Source organism: Aphis gossypii, chromosome 1, assembly GCF_020184175.1.
Source record: "Aphis gossypii isolate Hap1 chromosome 1, ASM2018417v2, whole genome shotgun sequence".
NCBI lineage: Eukaryota > Metazoa > Arthropoda > Insecta > Hemiptera > Aphididae > Aphis > Aphis gossypii.
In genome coordinates this window covers 65,379,036-65,399,776 of record NC_065530.1, presented here as the reverse complement: position 1 = coordinate 65,399,776, position 20,741 = coordinate 65,379,036, and the positions used below count along the sequence as shown (strand labels likewise).

Here is a 20,741-nt window from a genome sequence, read left to right as displayed (position 1 = left end):
ACCAAATACGATTACCAGAGACACTATAATATATATATACACAAGGAAAGAATACACCGAAACCAGAGCGCAGAGAGCGTTGAAAGTGAGCACCGGTTCTCGCATCAGTCTTGGTCTGAGAATCGTATAACTTAAAGGAACGACCCCTCGGGAACCCGACCAACCCCCTCAAAACAGCCGCCCGCCGCCACCGGTCACACGCCTGTCTGTACAGGTACGCGTCCTCGGTTACTTTGGTTGTGCGTGTGCTGTATAGTGTATACCTCGAGTGCGGCTCCTGCAGGCCGTGACGGTCCGCAACTTATTTACCAGCGCCACTACGACGGGCCGGTCGACCCGCCTCACAGTCGCGTCGTACTGTTCAAAACTGTTCAAAATGCTGTCAAGCGATTCGCCATGCTGTTGTGTGCGGTCAAGCAATAAAAGGTATATATAAAAAAAAATATTGATTATACAAACAGGGATTTTAATATTATTAGGTAGGTACTAAGGTATGTACAATAAACAATTGTTATATTATTATTGTATAGGTACTACGAGTAAAATAAATATAAATATTATATTATATAAGTACAAGACACGCGTATGGTATAAGATTTTATATTGTATTAGGTATATTACCTATGCTCGACTGTTTTGGAATAAATAGATCATTATGATAGGACTCGTAAGATGTCAAGTGTTTTTAAAATTATTATCATTTTGAAATTAAATCTAGGTGAAAACGAACGAAGACCTACGATTGTACAACTGCAATATGTTCACTGTAATGTCGCTTATAACTGTAGCGTTCAAAAAATCATAAGTAGTTATTATATTACCCAAGTTCAAACTTTTATGTCCAAAAAAAGGTTAAAATATGGTAAATTTATATGAATTAAAAAATATTGCAATATTTCATCTAATTATTTAATTTATCTGAATATGTCCGAAAAAAATATTGCACGTAGATACATGCAATAAATGGTACTTACAACATTTGTAATACACGCATATTGTATAGGCAATTTGTATTCAATTTTCAGTGTTTCATACGTTAAATAAGTAAGAAAAAAGTCACCTTTATTATACTACTTCAACTACCATTACCTTACAACGCGTACTATAATTATTATTACTACTACTACTTCTACTATTATACAAGAGTTTTGTCTACAGTGTGAAAATAGCGAATAACAAGTGTCATGCAATACCGCATTATTAAATAAACAATATGATCATGCTTAATGTCTACTTACGAGTATGTCTTGTTTTAATCGACCTAATTCGGCGTCCGTCGTGATTTCAAAGTCTGACGATACGTTATCGTTGGCTTCGGACACCAAGTGAGCACGGAGTTGCTTATTCCTAAAATATTTGCGTTCAACGTGAAAAATAAGATGTTAGACAAAAATATGGTGTATAATATTATGATAAATTTGGGTGTTAAGTTATTTAGTATTTTGTTTGGTGCAGTTAGCTGAAGGAAGTATATAACAATTCGTTTTCGAATGACATAACATTTTAGTCGGTATGTCCTAAACTACTGTGGTTCTTAACCAGTAGGATTTCCTTCTAAGGGGAATTTATATATTGCACGAGGGATATAGTGATGATGAAATAACCTAATAAAATTAAAGAACATTTATGTCATTGTAAATTTGTAACTATTTCTATAATACGAGTATATAGTTATTTTGTAACATTAAAACAAAAATAAAGTCTTTTTTTAAGGAGAGGAGCGTGAAATTTTTGAAAATTTACAAGAAGGGTATAGAGTAAAAAAAAGGTTGGCAACTACTGTTTTAAAGGATTTGGGGAGAGCAACATACCTGGAATCCAATTGTATGATCTGCTGCTGAGCTTGCGCCAGTTGAGAATTTGCCGTTTTCAGTTCTTCTTCTAAGTTAGCTGATTCGACGCACTTGATTGAGTATTTTTCGGACAACGAGAGAATTTCTTTTTTGATCTCTTCCATTTCGGCTCTGAAATTCAAAACGAGTGGTTATTAGTACAAGAACTTTCATTACAACCAGTAATTGAAAATTTTTGACGACGCACTCGTGTTCTTTGTGGAGAGCACCGATGTCGTGATTGGATTGGATCTTTTTCAAAAATTCAGTCTTGAATTTGGTTACTTCTTTTTGCACTTCAGCCTCGTGTGCTTTTCTCATTGCATCCAATGCTATAACCAAATAATACAATTATAGTACACAGTGTATATAATAATTTAACTACTAACCAGCTTTATTTGTCTATATTATTAATATACAATAAACGCTACTCACCGGCCAAAGTCGCATGTGTTTCTTCAGCAAGCGCCTGTTCTTTTTCTAGTTTTAACGATTCGGTTTCTTGGCGGTGTTTTTCCTCTAGTTCAACGATAATACGTCTATGTGAGTTCTCCATTGCTAGCAGACCTTTTTCACATAATGCCTAAAAATGGTCATGCGATTAAAAAAACATTTTTAATTTTGTTACTAGAGGTTTCATTTAAAATTTTATTACTATCCTAACCCTTTAGTTTTACACCTATCATCGTTTACTCTTCCTGACAATTTGATACATTGTCTTAAAAGACATTAGTGCCATGACTTAGGTACTAAATTAAATAATAAATAAATCTATTTTTATAGAGAGTTTTATTATTGAATGACTTCTCTCATCATGTGATCATGTGTTATATTTTATATGTATATTTTTTATTTAATTAAAATTAAATTTACTCATAAAGAAAAAAAAATACTGATTATAAATTTTTCTTAAATAAAAAAGAAAAGTTTTTAAGTTACAATTTAAAATTATATGTGTCGTGACAAAATAAGAATTTTTAATTTCTCGAGTTACATTATATTTTGTTATTATTTATTTCTTACCCTTAAATGTTCGATTTCCGTTTGATACCTCAACTTGGTTGATTCTTCTGTCATAACACTGTTAGACGAATCATTTGAAGCCAACGAAATTTGATAGGATAACCTTAAATTATCCATTTGTTGACTGTATTCTGAGTCCAATGCACTCAAGCGTTTTTCTAATTTTTTCACTCGGTCCTTAAGTACATTTTGTTCCTGGTCGTTTACGGCCGACAATTTTTGTTTTTCTTCCTCCAAGCGACTCTTTAATTCAGCCACATCTAACTGGTGTCGCTTATTAACAGCTTCCAATTCGACATCGCGTTCCTGTTCGTATCCCTTGATTTTTTCTTGTAGATAAACACATCTCTGGCATTCCTGGCACTGAGCTAGATACATTTGCAGTGAGGCTATTTGCATGCGTAAGTCGTGACACTTGTTACACACGTCCTCTATCCAAGATGTAGTCTTATTTTCATTGCGTAAAGGCTGTGGATCAGACACAGGTCCATTCAAATGCCGCTTATCAATTATCTCTTCCATGCATGACCGTAAAGCCATCACTTCGGTTTCAACTCCTCCCAGACTATCGTGCAACATACGTTTATCGTCTAGTGGAGGCAAACACTGGCACATTTTAGCTGCTAGGTATTGGCACTCAGATAAAGCCTCGCTTTCATCCATGTCTGTCTTACATTTTGGAGTCTTCTCAACTAGATTCAAACCGGATTCGAGCATACAATGGAGTACTGCCACTTCGAAATACTCCTCTAAACAACTTTTATCCTCAGTACGTTTTGACTTCATTGGTAAAGTCTGCAAGAGTTCGTCAATTTTTATTTCAATCGAATTTCGAACTTCATTCAACCAAGTTTCTAATTTCCCTCTATTCATTACACATTGGATCAGCATGACGCTACTCTTGTCAGATAGATCTTGAGTTTTGAAATAGTAGTCTAATGCCATGTGCATTTCAGTGTCCGTAACGATGTTCTCAAACAGTCATAAGCAATAGTTTTCACTTCGTCAGCATCCCATTTGTATTTTTGTATAACACTCATACGGTTGTCCATAAATTCTTTTACTCTTTTTTCTGTGTTATTTTTTATTCCAACTATTTTATCTACCTCCGCAAATAAATCGATATTAGAGTCGAGTCGGTTTTTAATTCGGTTTGTTGTTTCTACTGCAATGTCATTTTTAATTAACTGTCTTAATTTATTTAAAAAAACTGATTCAGTGGCAACTTTTTCAGCTAATAATGTTGTTTTAGCTTCATCGTCTAAACAACCTTCGTCTTGAAGTTTTCTTCTTTTGGATGCAATTTCGCTCATTTTAGTACGCCAGGCGGACTCGATTTTGCAGATTTCAACTTCTTTGGTATCAACACCATCTTCTACGATGATATTCATAGTATCTGAATTAGCTTTTTGCATATCGGTGACTCTATTTTCTAAAGAAGTCATTCTAATAAGCACTTTCATCGGTTCACTACTCGTAGCGCTATCCAACGATTTTCGACGGAGCCTAGACGCAACTGTACTAGCTCGACATCCCGTATCCTTGGAATCAGATTTTTCTATTACATTACCATTAGTTGCGTCGAGTTTACCGATTTTCTTTTCTAAATCCACTAATTTCTCTTCTAACTCTTTACATATAGTAAACGATTCACGTCCTTTGAGCGACAATGAACGACGTTTATCTCGCCCTTCCGACTTGGTAAGTTTTTGTTTTAACAAACGAATCTAAAAAATTAAGATAGAAATAATTGAAGTTTATCATAAATATTTATTGATAATTTTTCTTTTACCTGTTTATCAGCTGCAGTAAGTTTGGTAGTTAGATCTTGAATTCTAGCTGCCATCATAGAAGCTTGAGCCTCGTACGTTTGTTGTCTAATTTGTAAATCTTGTCTGGCATTAATCAACTCTAATTCCAAACAATCAGTTTGAATGTTTGATTCTCTAAGTTCACGCTTCATTGCTCTTATTTCTTGAACAGCTTTTTCGAATCTACAGCGTAGATCTTCATATTCGTCAATAATCCTGGCAAACAAAAATATAGTTCTCAGTATAATATGAGTAAAAAATTAATTTTTTTATAAAAATACTAACCTCTCTTTATCCATGTTCTCAGTATCCAAGTCTAAATCTATATTGGTTAAATCACTAAGTGAATCTAAACTCCTAGCTCTACTATCCCGGATAGATACATTTATTGGCACTGATCGACCTTCTAATTCACGAACTCTCCTGTAAAGGGATTCATTTTCTTCGATTCCTCTAGCTAATCGATCGGATACATCTGTAAGGGTGCCTCTAAGCCTAGAGACCTGTTCTCTAGTTCTTTCCAATTCCTCAAGGTGTTTTTCCGACTCATTTTGCACTGAACACAGGGCAGTTTCCCAGTTTTTCTTTTCATCTCTGTAACTGTTAATACATAAAACTATTAGTATTATAGATTTGGAAATATTACATTTTTAAAAACTTGCATTTTTTTTATTGATTCAAATTCTATCAATTGTTCTGATTTTTGTTTTATCATTTCTTCGGCCATTTTTAATGACGTTCCCATTGCTTCTACTTGCTTTTGTAACGCTAACACATCATGCTTGCGTTGTCGCAGTCTTATTAATTCTTGCTCAGCATTACTCAACTGACACAGCACACTAGTTAATTGTTTTTTAACATCATCCAGTTCATCTGTTTGTTTCCCTACTCGGCCCACTAATGAACTTCGATCACTCTAAAAATATGAACAAAAATAGCTTTTTTTTAGTACAATATATTATTTTATTTGAAATATATTCATATTTACTTTAGTATCATCAGATTCTGCGCACGACGATAGTAAAAGTTCATCAGACTTTGAACTTTCAGAAATGCTTCTTGGAGACACAGGAGGAGAAGATTTTGAACGTTTAGCTGCTAGGGATCCTCCTGTAAATATTCTACTCCTAGGTCCACCTCTCGCTCTTTCTTTAACTTTTGATATAGGAGTCCGGTTAAGAGGAGGTGAAGGTGGTAATGTATCACCCCAATCACTACTTTCACGTCTTCCACATTCAGATGCTGTTCTATATTCATCATCTGAAGAAAAAATAATCGACCTCGAAGAAGACAATGTACCATCCAAACTAAAAGAGACAAATACATATAATTTATATCTACATACATTATAAAACGAATAAAAATAAAAATATATTTACGAAGGTTTGGTCATGATATTTTCGTCAGTAAGACCAGCGGATCTTCGTATGGCCGATACCCAATTAGTTCGTATTCCAGAAGTTATTGCTGATAATATAACTTTTTTATCATCCCAAGACTGCAAACAGAGTTTTTATTAGTCAACTGAATAATTTATTGGTGCTAACTTACTACTTACGATTGTTTGAAACCCGTAATTCCTGTTGACTTGTACTTCACTAACGGTAGTTACGCAACTTAAATCGACTACACCATCTAATATACCTTGATCTTCAGCCGTCGGGTCACGATAAAATAATAACGCAGAACCCCTCAATACAAACCAATGTTTGTTCCATTCCTAGTATAAACATTTAAATTATCACTTATTCACGTTTTGGTTTTTTTTCCATCATGAATAATATTCACAACTTACATCTGATGTGCTTCCTTGTTTCATAAGCCAGCCTTTCTTGATATTCAATAAATCCTCAGTCGGTAAATCAACTCTCAGTTCTGAACTAGGTGAATACCGTAAAGACAAATCCAACCCACAGCCATCCGGATCTCCACGTACCTATAAACAACATTTAGTTTTTACTTATTTCATAAATATATATATTATATACGTATTGATGATCGAACAAGCGCATTGCAAAATATACCTGTTTTTGATTGGTAATATCTGAATCCCTAGTGGGCTCCATGTTTCTAGGTTTGGATAATATCCCATTACTTATATTACGAGGATGTAACCTAGTGATCGAATCAGCGATTTCTTTTAGCTTACATTCACTTTGGTAATCCTCGATCAACAATCTTCTGGTAACGCAATCTGAAATAACAATTCAATTAAAAAAGTTTTTCTTTTTTAATAATCTATTTATTTTTCGATTTCACTTGCCTGTTGAATCTGTTTGATCCCACCCAGAAGAAGATGTTTGGGACAAACTAGAATTTGACCGATGTTGCTCAGAGGACCTAAGTCGTACATTATCATCGGTGCGAATTTTTTCCCGAGTAGGCGGTGAATTTGAATAAACTGTAAATAAAAATTTAGTGTAAGTGAATGTACAAAAATTATAGTTGTACATTAGTTCTTGTAATTTATTTTTTTACTTTTTCGGTCAGTTTTGTTTGTAGGGACCGTGGCCACAATAACGGGAGCTGTAGATGAACGCGGTCTTTGGTCTCGATCGGGTAAACTTGTTGTTGAAGTCACCCATCCCGTCGTTTGCTGCTGATGACTAGCCAAATTTGTACTCGTAGAAATGGTAGTGGCTAATAAAAAAAAAAAAAAAAGAAAAAATCAATATGTTTAATGATTGAGTATTAAATAATAATATAAGTGCATCAACGAAAGAAATACGTATTATAGATCAATGACCGATTATATAAACAACAATATTTAACATTATGATGTATTAAGATGGCCCGGCGCATAAACATAAATTATAATCCTACGAACACTATAGCTCTTTGCTTAGTTACATTTCTAAACATATTTCATTTTATTATTCCCACTTATAACAGAATTGCACAAATATTATCGTGTTTATGTGTAATACATTTTTTTATAATAATAACGAACGTTTAACGGATCCACTTACAAATTATTAATTCATTTTGTACTTTCAAGTACGCCGTTCGTCGAAGAACGTTCTTTTTTTCTTTATATTAACTTTTAAGTAATCGACAATAACTGTTGACTAATACAATCGACAACAGAATATAATAACGCGCGTACGCATTATAGGTACCACCTATTATAATACCTATGTATATTACTATAATGCGTATTAAAAATTACCATATTATAATAATACGTACCGAAGCTGTTCCGAACGCTATTTGTATGCTAAGAACTATATACAGAGCGACCACCGGCCCGTTTGTTATGAATAAATTCGTATTCATATTTAAATATATTATAAATACATATATATATACACAGTATCGACAGTATATACTCGTATATTTATGTATAATGTAATGCCCGCGCGAGTTTTCTGGTATCTATCTAACATTATGACCTAAAGGTTCAAAACACATATAATATACCTCCTTTACAATATTATAATCTACACACGCATACACGCGCACTTTACGATAGGAATTCACTATTCAGTACACCTATTGCGTTTTTGAAAATGGGTAACCCATACCCGTGTCGAACAGTTAACGATTTGGTACGCGTGCACCTAAGGCGCTAAGTTTTTACACCGAACGCGCAATCGTTGCGCGTGCCGAGCATTATTATGGGTAGGTGTACCTAAATATACGCGAGTTGTGAAACTCTTATATGGTTTTTACGACAAACGACGACGACGACGTTCCAAAATAAAACGACGATATATGTGATAATAGTGAACAACATAGACGAGAAAAACTGGTTTCAAGACACAATGGAAAGTTTGACAATAAACCACGCGCCGGGGAACACGGCAACAGCGATTATCCTAGGGTAATAAAAAATAAAAAATAAAAAACAAAAAAAAACCAACCGTCTCTTACGCGCTTTGGACGTAAGCGAGCACGATTTACTTGCCCCGGTAGATAATATTATAATAATATATTATGCACGCCGTCGACGGAATTACAGTCGAGGCGAGTCGCGAAACGATAATAATATTATTTTGACGAGGAGAGTTTTTTGGCTCTCGCCGTACATGTACAATGATATATTTATTATAATATGTTTGAATTGCCAGGACACTTATTGAGCTTAGTGGTTTAGGGTACGCATAATAAAAAATATAATATTATAATATTGTTTTGGGTGTACAACAGTGCGCGTGTGAATTCGCGAAGTTACTATGTAATAATATGTTCTTCGATGTCCACCATCGACTTTCTATACGTACCTGTGACCTGTCGTGATTTATCGTCTTGCCTATGTGCGCGCGAGATGATTTTATTATTATTATTATTATTTATTATCTTAGTGACTATAAACCTATTCGCCTATAGTATTATCCACACAGTAGTTTTCATGCATATATATACGACTGATTGTTATTACTATTATCCGTTTACGTATGGACGTCCGATCGATATCGTTATTGTCGTTATTATACGTCGTAACGCAATATATTACGTACATACATAATATTAAAGGTACATAATGATTAATGTTAATTTTATCATTGTATCGTGCGCAACGCGAAACCTCGACCTTTGAAACAGCGTGGACGGCACCTTCGTGCTAGAGCGGACTATCGTATAGCTTTTCGAATCACCGACATCACATTATAAATATTATGTTTTATGTTGGGCCCCGGGCCGCACGAAAGCTCTTGTAACGCCGTGGAATCCGGAACACTGATAACATGACAGCGATAGTAACAATTTGAAAAGTGAAGTTTTTACACTGTTTTAATAAACTATAATATTACTGTTAAATAGTAAACTAGTATTTGCTTAACTTGCTTAACTACAACTGATGTTCTCGAGTACGTCTGAGGGTTCGTACGCCCGTTTAGGATGTATTTAACAACTATATCCTATTTATAATTTATTAATAAACTAATTATTATTTTATGATGATTAAGTTATAAATTATACCTAATAATAAAACTATTTGCAATACTTTTGTAATATTATCAATATTTCGTTAGACTGAAAATGTTTTAGAGACGCTTTCATGTGTTGAATAAAATAAATATATTGTATTATACCATACTATACTACAATATACTATGCTATAATACTATAATATTATAATATTTTATTAGCTATCTTAAGTTTATCATTTACAACTTGGAAAATCAGATCCGTGCTGTTGCGTATACGAAAACACATACTGTATAGTAATACAATCCTTATTATCTGTTCGTCTAATCTAATAGGAGAACACAACACATATACATAATATAAAGTATCTATGTGCATGTATACTATATTATATGCAGTAACCTGTAATAAAAGACAAATAGAGCTGCCTCCAGCCTCGGGCCTTGCTTCTTTATCTGCCATGTTATGTGATTTTTTCGTAATTTTTTATTTTTATACATACTTAACGCGTGCACGGTTTATTAAGGGACACGAAAATAATAATAATAATGAACCGTTGGTTTTCATCTTTCGTAATCACACTCGTCGTCGTCATCGTCGTCGTATAATATGTATATTGTATATATAAATACATGGTCGACGGTTTGTTAGAGTAGCCACTGGGCGAAACGTGTTTTTTTTACCTGCTTTTTGTTTTATTTTTTTAATCAGATCGCATTCCGATTTTCCGTTTGGCAATCGCATCGTACGTGTATATATTATGATCGTATAGGTATATAATATTAGGTACGCGGACTCGAGGCGACCGTTGAAGTTATCATGTATAGACGGCGCGTGCGGTGGCGTCGGTCAGGCGAAGAGCAACTATTTTCTCTCTCTCTCTCTCTCTCTATCTATACATACAGATACGTATATTTTGCGAACGAGGCCCCCTGTATACGTGCATATATATATGCACGGTAGCCCGTTAATTTATTTCACGTTAAATGTACCGTATTACGCGCGTCGAATAAAATATTGTTCGTTACCGCTGTCATGTGTCCAAAAATATATATTATAGACTATAGTTACGACCGAACGGACCTATTTTGTAGCCAATTATAATAGTGATTATACGCATTGCGCGCATATAAACTGTGTCGACCGCTGCCGCACGGAAACGAATTCCATTATAATCGATAGAAATAAAAACCAAATCGGATATATATAATAAACACACATATATGTATATTATATACCTACGTACACACGAATATATTATATTATAATCATTAATACGTATCAATATACCCAATTGATGGAATATCATGTAGAAATGTAAAATAAACAAGTATATATAATATTATGTAGTTACAATATACACCGCGGAGGATTAATTGCAATCGGTGGTTTTCAAATTGTGGTTTCATCTACAGCAGATAAAATCTGACAATGAAAACGATACGTGTAAATATCAGATTTCAAAGCGCTATACATATATATTGATCTGGACGACGGTCAGACTTCGACCTACGTTTTCTGTCAAAAATATATATGTATAGGTATATAGGCGTATGACATTATTATAATATCTATTATATATTTATATTATGATTACGACCAGCTATAGGCGTCATATCCACAAAACAGATATTATAACGTAGGAATAATAATATATACTATTAATTTTTCCTGGACACCCATCGTATCTTTATAACATAGATTACAAATATTATACTATTGATTATACGTACAGCAGGTTTATACCTCGAAACAACGAATATATACCTACACCTATGTTTCCCGCACAAGATCTCAAATACTTGACTATTACTACCTACTGTAGTATCATATATCGTACCTTCTCATCGTGTGGAGTCTGAACCAAACGTATAACGCATTCACAATGCCTACATATAATATGGCATAATATAGTATAATAATGATAACGGGATGCGCCTAATTGTTATGTTTTGAAGCAAACGTTCAAAATTACAACGAAATACATTTTGATGACTGCTAGAGTAGTGTATATAGGATATAGATAGGTACTTACATACAAGCAACTGTACTTATACCTTAATGAGACATTCACATAATAATATAAAATAATAAATATATAGACCTATGCCCCACGTATTTCAACAAGAAAACCCAAACTGTTAATAATTCTTCAAGCGTGTCTTTATATATATATATATGCGCACTGCAACACGTGGCATATATATAAACAATACGTGTATATTTCGTGGACGTGTGAACAGTATAATATATAGAAACCGGACGTTTCCGATAACAATACACTCATATATCTACACCGCGGTGACGAAAAGTATTATATAGTATTTAGACGTTTGTAGAATAAAATAGGTAGGTAGGTATATAATTTTATACTATATTATAGTATTGTCAAAAGAGACTTAAACGCACGCCGCGTATAATATCGTCGAGCCAAAATAATAATATCTGTCGGCATGCGCGTATTTCACAGTGTGCATGCGGGACACACGTCATGCTTCTTGTGCCAACAAAAATCTCGACAGCTTTATATGATATTTATCTATTTATCTATCTACACACATATACATGCTTAAATATATATTGGAATTTGGAGGTATCATCCTCGCGTTTCTTCAAATATATATAGGTACGTACTACGTAATATACCAGGATAGCCGTTGGTAATAACAATAATAAAAAAAAAAAAAAAATCAATACAGAAAACGATACGACGCTATATAATATTGTGTATAGTGCGTATTATATACACGTTTCAATTTTACCGTTAGCATAACCTATACACGATAGAATAGGCCGCCACCCAGCCGCGATTAGAAGCTCATCGTTGTTCGCCATATACAAGCGTGCGAGTATCTAATAATATAATATATAATATGATATTGGTATATATACTTTTAACAACACGTGTATGTGCGTGTGTGCGGCTGTATAGTGTTTGCAAATATTATTCACTTTCTCTGGCGTTCAATCATGCCGCGCGTCTAACTATTGGTCTGTTGCGGCAGGAAAAAGAAGAAGCGGTATATACCTATATAGACGGAGGAGACGACGAAGATCGGAAGGGGATATTATTGTAAAGTGGCGGCGGAACAGAAGAAAACAATATTTGTAAAACAACTTTCTAAGCACATGTATAATAAGACTCAGGCGATATATACATATACGTATATATAGGTACCCGTGGCATATAATATATAATATACACACGTGCATGTGTGCAGATACGCCGACAGCGGATGTAAGCACACGGCCGGTCTATGAAGGGGCGGCGCGTAAATCGACGTACCTATACGATATAGAAGTATATTATCATCGCGCGCGCGCGAGAGTGTGTGTGTCAACGGGTCAGACTCAACAGCAGTGGTCCTTATCTCCATCGGGTTATGTCTAGGCGTATGTTATATAGGTAGGTACATAATATATTATATATACTTTCTCTCTCATACGGTCCCGTTTTGGTAGATAGTGTGTCGCGCCGGTGCCAGCGAAACGCGAAGCGACAATTGCGGGAAAAATGCACCCCTGCACACTATATACACATGTGTGTAGCCGTGTTAGGTAAGTATATATAATATTAAATCACGGCAACGATATCATCGTACTGTTATAATAAATGCGAGTTCTATATTTCATCCGTATACTTAGTTTATATAAATATACACTTATATATAAAAATATACCTTTATATGGTTATGTATATACTGGCTGGTTATTATAATATATGCGGAATTTATTTTTTTATAAATTTATTTATTACATTTTTACTATATATATATATATTTCTATTGATGTAATTATTTAAAATTTTTTACGTTTTTAAATGCGCGACACTACACATTCTATCAAGACGTGTCCGGTCATTTAAACGTTATTTGAATACCAGTTATAATTATAACTATTATTTCAGGTTCGAATAAAGTCTCTGAAATAAGTTAGAAAATACCTATAATGTAAATGATTGATATTATATAAATATTATTTTTCTAAAAACTATCAATTACATCATGTAATTTACATGAACAACTAAATCAAATATTATGGACAACGGCCATACAATAAAAATATAAAATTTCGATTTACTAAGAAAATATTTTTAATTTAATTAATTTGGTTTACACTTTTTATTCTGCAGTTATAATTATTAAATTATTAATGGATTTTGATTAATAAATTGCACGTTAATTTTATTATTTATAGTCAAAATCGTAATGTTAATTAAAAATTGCTACACTTATAACCTTCATGATGGGGTTGATATATTATAATAAACAAAAAATAAAAATACATGAATTTATACTAAGGAAATGGCTGTAATAATGTATAGTGATTGTTATATAATCGCTATATGTTTGCATGTTTTCCCACGAGATTATAACTATAGAACTAATATATAATATCTGATAAATAAAACGAGAAGATCTACGATGGTCTACTCTATACTCGAATATTAAAATATTTACTCTCAGCTCGATAGTTTGTAGTGGCCCAAAAAGTATTATTTATTATAACAGCCCCGTTTGAGTTGTTTGTAGAATTAGACCACGTGAGAATTGTTCCATAAACTAACGTCACAGACAATCATACATTGCGTAGCAGTTAAGTAGTAGTTTAGTATACGAAGTAGAAGTAATCTTGTTCAAATGACGATCGTCATCGTACGTCCTTCAAAACTAAACTGCAGTAGTAGGTATATTCCGGGTCATTTATAGCGGTTTGTTTTAATTATTTTTCCATAGGATCGACGGTTCATCATATATAGATACTGCTGATTCAATTCAAATCGTTTTTTCGTGTCGAGCATTATTGTAGTACTTATATACACTGTGTATCGTGTTTTAGCGCTTTCGACAGCCAAGTCAATATTATATTATTCACGATCTGTTCTGGTATTTTATACAAACTTATAATATAACATTTTACAGTATAGATGAAAAATTGACATAGGTAAAGTAAACACGCTGATACTTAATAGTATTACGTCATAAAATCAAAAATGTTGCGTCCCCCGTATAATTATATTTGTGAAATATAATAAAGTGATTTCAAAACAACAGCTATTTAAAGCTGAATCGAATAATTATGCCTGTTACTCAAGATATAATGATAGGTATATAAAAATAAAGCACTTAATGTGTCTATTTCAATTATTTGTCTAGTAATCATTTTTGAATTAACGTAAAAATATAAGTTTCGACAAAACGTGGAAAGCGCCAGTCCGCAACGACTACTATACTTATTATTATACTATATTATGTCGTAAAAAAATAACTCCACGGCAAGTAAATACCCACTGCGGTGTTAAACTGCAGCGGTTATAATAATAAATAATACATTTCGGTGTTTATATAGTATAGGTACTTAAGTATAGTAAAATAGGAATTTATATATATTAAGAGTATATTATATAATATAATCAACTAACTAAATTAACTTTCGGGCAGTATAATATAATAAGCCACGATGTGGTCATAATATTACCGGAAAACCGGAACAGACGCATTCGAAGCTTAGCTTTTGATTTCGATTGTATCTATATATAATTACGTATATCTAATATATGTTCAACTACAACATCGTAAATATTATGATCGAGGTTATAGATTGATCTTTGTTTCGCGATTCAATTTTTTCACCGGTGTGCGGTTGTACACAATAATATGTGCTTCAATACAATGATACACGATGTTACTGTCCTATTACACATGATTTAACGAGGGTTTCGCGATCTATAACGTTAGTGATCTTTTCAGATTCAGGAATTACATCAGAACGCAATTAAATAATGATATATATATTATTAAGATGACAATAACTTTTTTTTTAAAAATATTTTATCATAATATGTATACATAAATTATGACTAGGCATATTAAAAAGTTACTGCTCAATACTCATAATTTGTTCAAGATTTTTTAGAAATCTTACGATGCATAAGTAGTTAGTATACATCAATACATCATCGAGCAGGGGTCGAAGATTTCCAAATTTTGCCTTGCTATGGCCACGCAGTCTGAGCAAAAATATGACATATTGTAATGTATTAGATATTGTCGATTTTATAATAATATAAATATATCGTATTATATAACACGATGGGATTTATCATTATATCGTTTATTAACATTATACAGTTGTACGATTGCCGGTGTATATGCTAGCTGCGTTTAACTGTTTTGTCGTGTTGAAGGGCGTTTCGCTCCGGTGCAGGTCATCATTCGCTAAATCGCGCGAGGACTCAATAAATCATATTGCCTATATAATACACTGTCGGCGGAAAAAACGAATAGGTACGTAGAACAAATTGAAAAATCATCCATGCCACTCATACTGCACAGTACACATGTCACATATATATATATATATATCATTTACGAGTACACACGCATGTCGTCAGGCTGAATGAATCAGACGGAAATATAACAAAACAAAAACATTCCCATATTCCAGCGTTTCCGGTTGATTTTTAGATTAGGTAGCTATAGTATAAATAAGTAATTATATACGTAATTATGCAAGTAAAACGAACGCATGAGACTTAAAATATTATTTATACTAGTAATTCTTTTAAAAATTTATGTTTTTTTTTTTAAGAATTTGGCGTAATAATATTTCAGCGGTGGAACACAAGAAGCGAATAAAATGAGTTCTCAATGTATATTGTGTCTATATGTATTTTGCAAGTAGGTATATATACAGTTTTAAGCTTCATTTAACTGCAGTTTATTATAGTACATAATTTAGTACCTATACTTGGTGGTGACAAACAAAATTCATAATTTATACACACAATTTACGCGGTGATTATTACTCGTGGACGACGACATACGAACACAAAATTTGTACGAGTAATAGTTTTTCAAACATCTTTTGACATGATATTATTGTAAATAGATAACGGAGAAACTTGACAATATAATATAATAGCACGATTTATGAAGGCAACTGGAAGATGTGAACAGCAAGAATGTTCCAGTGAGGGTTATTACTTATTGCGATGTATTGAAAAATATCGAAAAACTGTCTTCTGTTGTATATATGTATGTATTACAAAATTACATCTTTCTTATCGGATTGCAAACAAGTCGATTATCGCGGTCATGTGACTAATCGATCATCGTAACATGAATTAAATACGCATATACCGCATGAAATATTAAAAAAATATAGTAATATTACGTATGTATATAAGTCCATCAGAGAGCCGGTAATTTTCGCTGTACAGTTACACGCGCTCGGCGATGATAATACACTCGTCGTAAAATGACAATGCCGCCGCAGGACAGTATTTTCGGAAGTCGGCCGTGATGTCCAAAACTCTTCGCTCCAGCATGTATATAATTGGTATAATAGAGGTACTTGTAACATGTTAAACATACCTATAATATACCACGTTCTAACTACCAAAATCGAGACATTGGTATATGCAATATAATATTACTATATGGTCTAAATGTATGAGTAAATATATATATTTTTTAATGGTGGTAACAAAAGTATGACCGACAGCGAAACACGCATAACAGGCGTTTTTTGGTAAATGGAAATAAATAACCGACCGAGAAACGTGTAATACAATACTATATACTTATATATATATAATATTATGTTGTAAACGTTTTTTTCAAACGATTTTTCTTTCTTTCCGAGAAATAGACCGAGATACGTCTTGCACGACACTGATTAAATAATCGGTGTAACGACACATATAAGTAGATAACTATGCACAATATATGCAATATGCATGTACGTTTAGTTCATAATATTATATAACAAAAAATAATAAATATTCGACAGAACTTCAAAATCGGCAAAAGTCCATTTTCATTTCAAAAGGCAACGGCAATAACCACAATAATACATTAAGATTTTCAATTTTTAACAGTATAGTGTTAGCAATTCGTATATAACGATAGTTTCGAAATAAACCATACATTGGTGTTTGATGGTTACTTTAATATAACATTCTAGAGATGTCGTAAGATATTGTAGAAGATCTGATAATAGGTATACAGTGTATATTATATAGGTACGATTATATTATTATAGTAGCCACTGGTTGATGCTCAGGAATGTATATAAGGTACGGCGCCACTGATGAGCTAAATTATATTGAATTATACGCATTAACGCTATAATGACATCATTGAGTTTAAAATATTGTATAGAATAGATAATAATGATGTATTATGGTTAATGTAATTTGTATAAACCAAATGCTAAAAATCTAATAAAATATTTTCCACCAGACATTGTAATAAATGTTGTTTTCTCGCATGTGTAAAATAAATCTATCCTCCAAATATTAATCCACGTATAGGTCGAGCTAAAAAAATAATCAGTCGAAAAATATAGAGTATATTATTAATTATTGTAGGACCTAGAGTACATTGTTACATTGCAGTTGCAGGTATTAAATAGATTATAGACAGTTGTTTTCCGGTCATCATTAGTTAACTTAAATCGTATACAAATAGCGCACTGCGGACCGTGGAAAATATTAAAGTATGTGCGGCCAAATCTAAGGCAGTCAGGAGGTTTTATTACTCGCGGTAGCAAAAAATATTGTCGTTTGTGCATAGTAATCATTTTCAAAGTACATTTCTCTTTTCATTGTCCGACGAGACGATAACGTTATTTTATTTTATTTTTTTCAACCGTGCGAATTTTCAACTCTAAACACAATTTTAAATAATATTATATATTATACACACAGTTTTCAGCACGTCGTCGTGACCACACAAAATCCAAATCACGTGTCGTCCCGAAAACTAATTTTGAATCGACACAGATCACACGGTACAAGCAGCTGCTGTATAGGTTACAAGTACCTACCTCCTAATAATATTGTTCCGTTGATCGATACTATTGCATAAAAGTATAAAACAAAAATCGTTTTCGTTGAGAGAGGTAATTACATAAAACAGCACAACAATATCTAGGTCAAACAATAAAAATAAGAAAATTGACTCATGCTTTTCAAAAGTTTCGTTCGGAAGAAATTGTATAAAAAAAAACGATTATACTTAATATTTTAGAATTTAGATCGACGAGCAAAAATATCACAGCATTTAGATGATATACGAGTGTCAATTAACAAACAATAATACGAGGAATTTTTTTTTATAATCAACGTAGGTTATTCTTTCGATATTTTGTCCGATACAATTAAGAATATAAGACTAAAGACCGTCAAATAAATTAATATATAATATACATCATACATTATATTAAATATTAATATATAGCATTTAAAATTCATTAAAATCCATTAATGTTCGCATCGTGTGAATTGTTATGAATACTTATGTATATAATTCAACAACAATAGAATGAAAGAAAATGTATAAAAATATAACCAATACAGGTTAAAACTATTATTTCGTCAGAAATGCGTAATGTTATTTGTAGATTGAGAAAAAATTTAATTTTAGTAAAAACTTAATCTATACACTTTTGATAAACCTATAATAAATACTTCATATTATATTTTATGTGAGTTTGTAACCGGGCGATAAAAAATACAAATTGAACAACTATATTTACCTATATGTAAATATAAGTTTAATTATAAAGAGCAGGTGATAAAATGTAATAATAACTATGATTTATTATAATATCACAATAATGTAAGTGTAACGTTTTAACAGTTACATAGTTTTTATTAGTATAGTTAGTTATTATGTCATTATAATGCAATATATATTTTTTTTAATATCTTCGATTAATAAAATAAAAAATGGTATACTTTTGTATTGAAGTTATTCTAGTCAACAAAAAAAGAAGTTGTCAAATCAAGAAATGGTGTTTTTTATTATACTATTATTATTCATATTTGTATGAAAAACAACGATTAATTGCACAATAAAGACAGTGAAAGCAATAATCAATTTAGAACTCTAAAAAAGAATATTTGCGTTTCGTTCGCCACGTAATATTTAAACATTAATTCTGTTAATGTTTTAAATGACCGCGTATTTTTTCTTTTCAATACGATATTAATAATACATTGCGGTCGTATTCTTATGCGTGAAATGAGCAATTATGATGTTTAATTATATAATTGCGGCATATTATTACAGGTCTATACGTAAGTCAATCTCACGACAAATTTTTACCTATAAGGAGTGATCTATATTTAATTATTTAAATGGCTACATTAATTTTTAAAGTCAATTATTATTTAGTGAATATTATTAGAAGTATTTAAGTATAACAATTAACAATAGGTATAGGTAATTATAAAAAAAAAATCCAATATTTTTTATTGTGGTGTTTTCTTTTTCTTAGATTTTAAATTACTGACAACCCATATCTTAATTTCATAATCAGAAACAAGTTATACATTATATATACCTAGCTATACTTTTTCAAAAAATACGCTGAAGTAATAATATCATATATTGAATAATTAGTTCTTTTTAAATGTATTTAAAGTTTAAATCATCTGAGTGGAATAGCAATGGGTATCCCCGATCCCGTAAAAGTATATTGTGTATATTGATTTATTATATGTATTTTCTATAACTAAAAATCTACTTTGTCTGTTTGTAGTATAAATCACCCATTCAGCTGCAAGTACAAAAAATAAAGTATTGACTACTTTAAATTAAATTTTCGTTCGGTTTGCAAAAAAATGGATTGTGTACTATTTGTTATATTGAATATTATTGTATATTATATTAAACTATACGCGTTAACACTTCCTCATATTGATGATGTCGTAACTCGTATAGTCGTATGCTATGTATTTATCGTATACGTTCATTATAGTAACTAGTAAATAAAGTCGTGTATTATAATAGTTAGAAACGAGAGAAGTATCTAGTGGAAAGAGAGAGAAATGAAACTTAATTCTACAGCAATATTGTGTGTAAACCTAATACCAGTAATACCTACATATATTTTATAAAAATCAAACATAATTTATAGATTTAACGCTGCACACCGAAGGCCTATCGATAATGCGCACTCTAAACGCAAACGCGGAACTCTTTTAGAGCCCGACAATATTATTACTATCATTATTAGTATTACACTATATATTATACGTATGCCCGTCCCGCGTATTTTATATAATGATGATATACGTGCGCAAGTATTACTCGTTAGTTATGTACATTTTTCTAGTGAGCGGATTTATCGCAGAGCGTCGAGGGTTTGACCCGGAAGGATGTGAGTGTGCTCGTGTATGTATGCATGTACT

The 20,741-nt window shown here is 32.2% G+C and overlaps 1 protein-coding gene across 1 annotated transcript in view; it reads right to left on the bottom strand.

Moving 5' to 3' along the window:
* The window catches only part of LOC114121321 (protein outspread), an 83,210-nt gene that overhangs the window by 2,832 nt on the left and 59,637 nt on the right, over positions 1–20,741 (bottom strand). Inside the window, 17 exon segments of the mRNA XM_027983590.2 lie at positions 264–399; positions 1,239–1,347; positions 1,812–1,964; positions 2,041–2,164; positions 2,268–2,415; positions 2,856–3,832; positions 3,835–4,582; positions 4,648–4,882; positions 4,952–5,266; positions 5,329–5,582; positions 5,655–5,973; positions 6,046–6,164; positions 6,225–6,386; positions 6,462–6,602; positions 6,691–6,860; positions 6,930–7,067; positions 7,145–7,306. Coding sequence (XP_027839391.2) covers positions 264–399; positions 1,239–1,347; positions 1,812–1,964; positions 2,041–2,164; positions 2,268–2,415; positions 2,856–3,832; positions 3,835–4,582; positions 4,648–4,882; positions 4,952–5,266; positions 5,329–5,582; positions 5,655–5,973; positions 6,046–6,164; positions 6,225–6,386; positions 6,462–6,602; positions 6,691–6,860; positions 6,930–7,067; positions 7,145–7,306 — 4,410 coding nt within the window.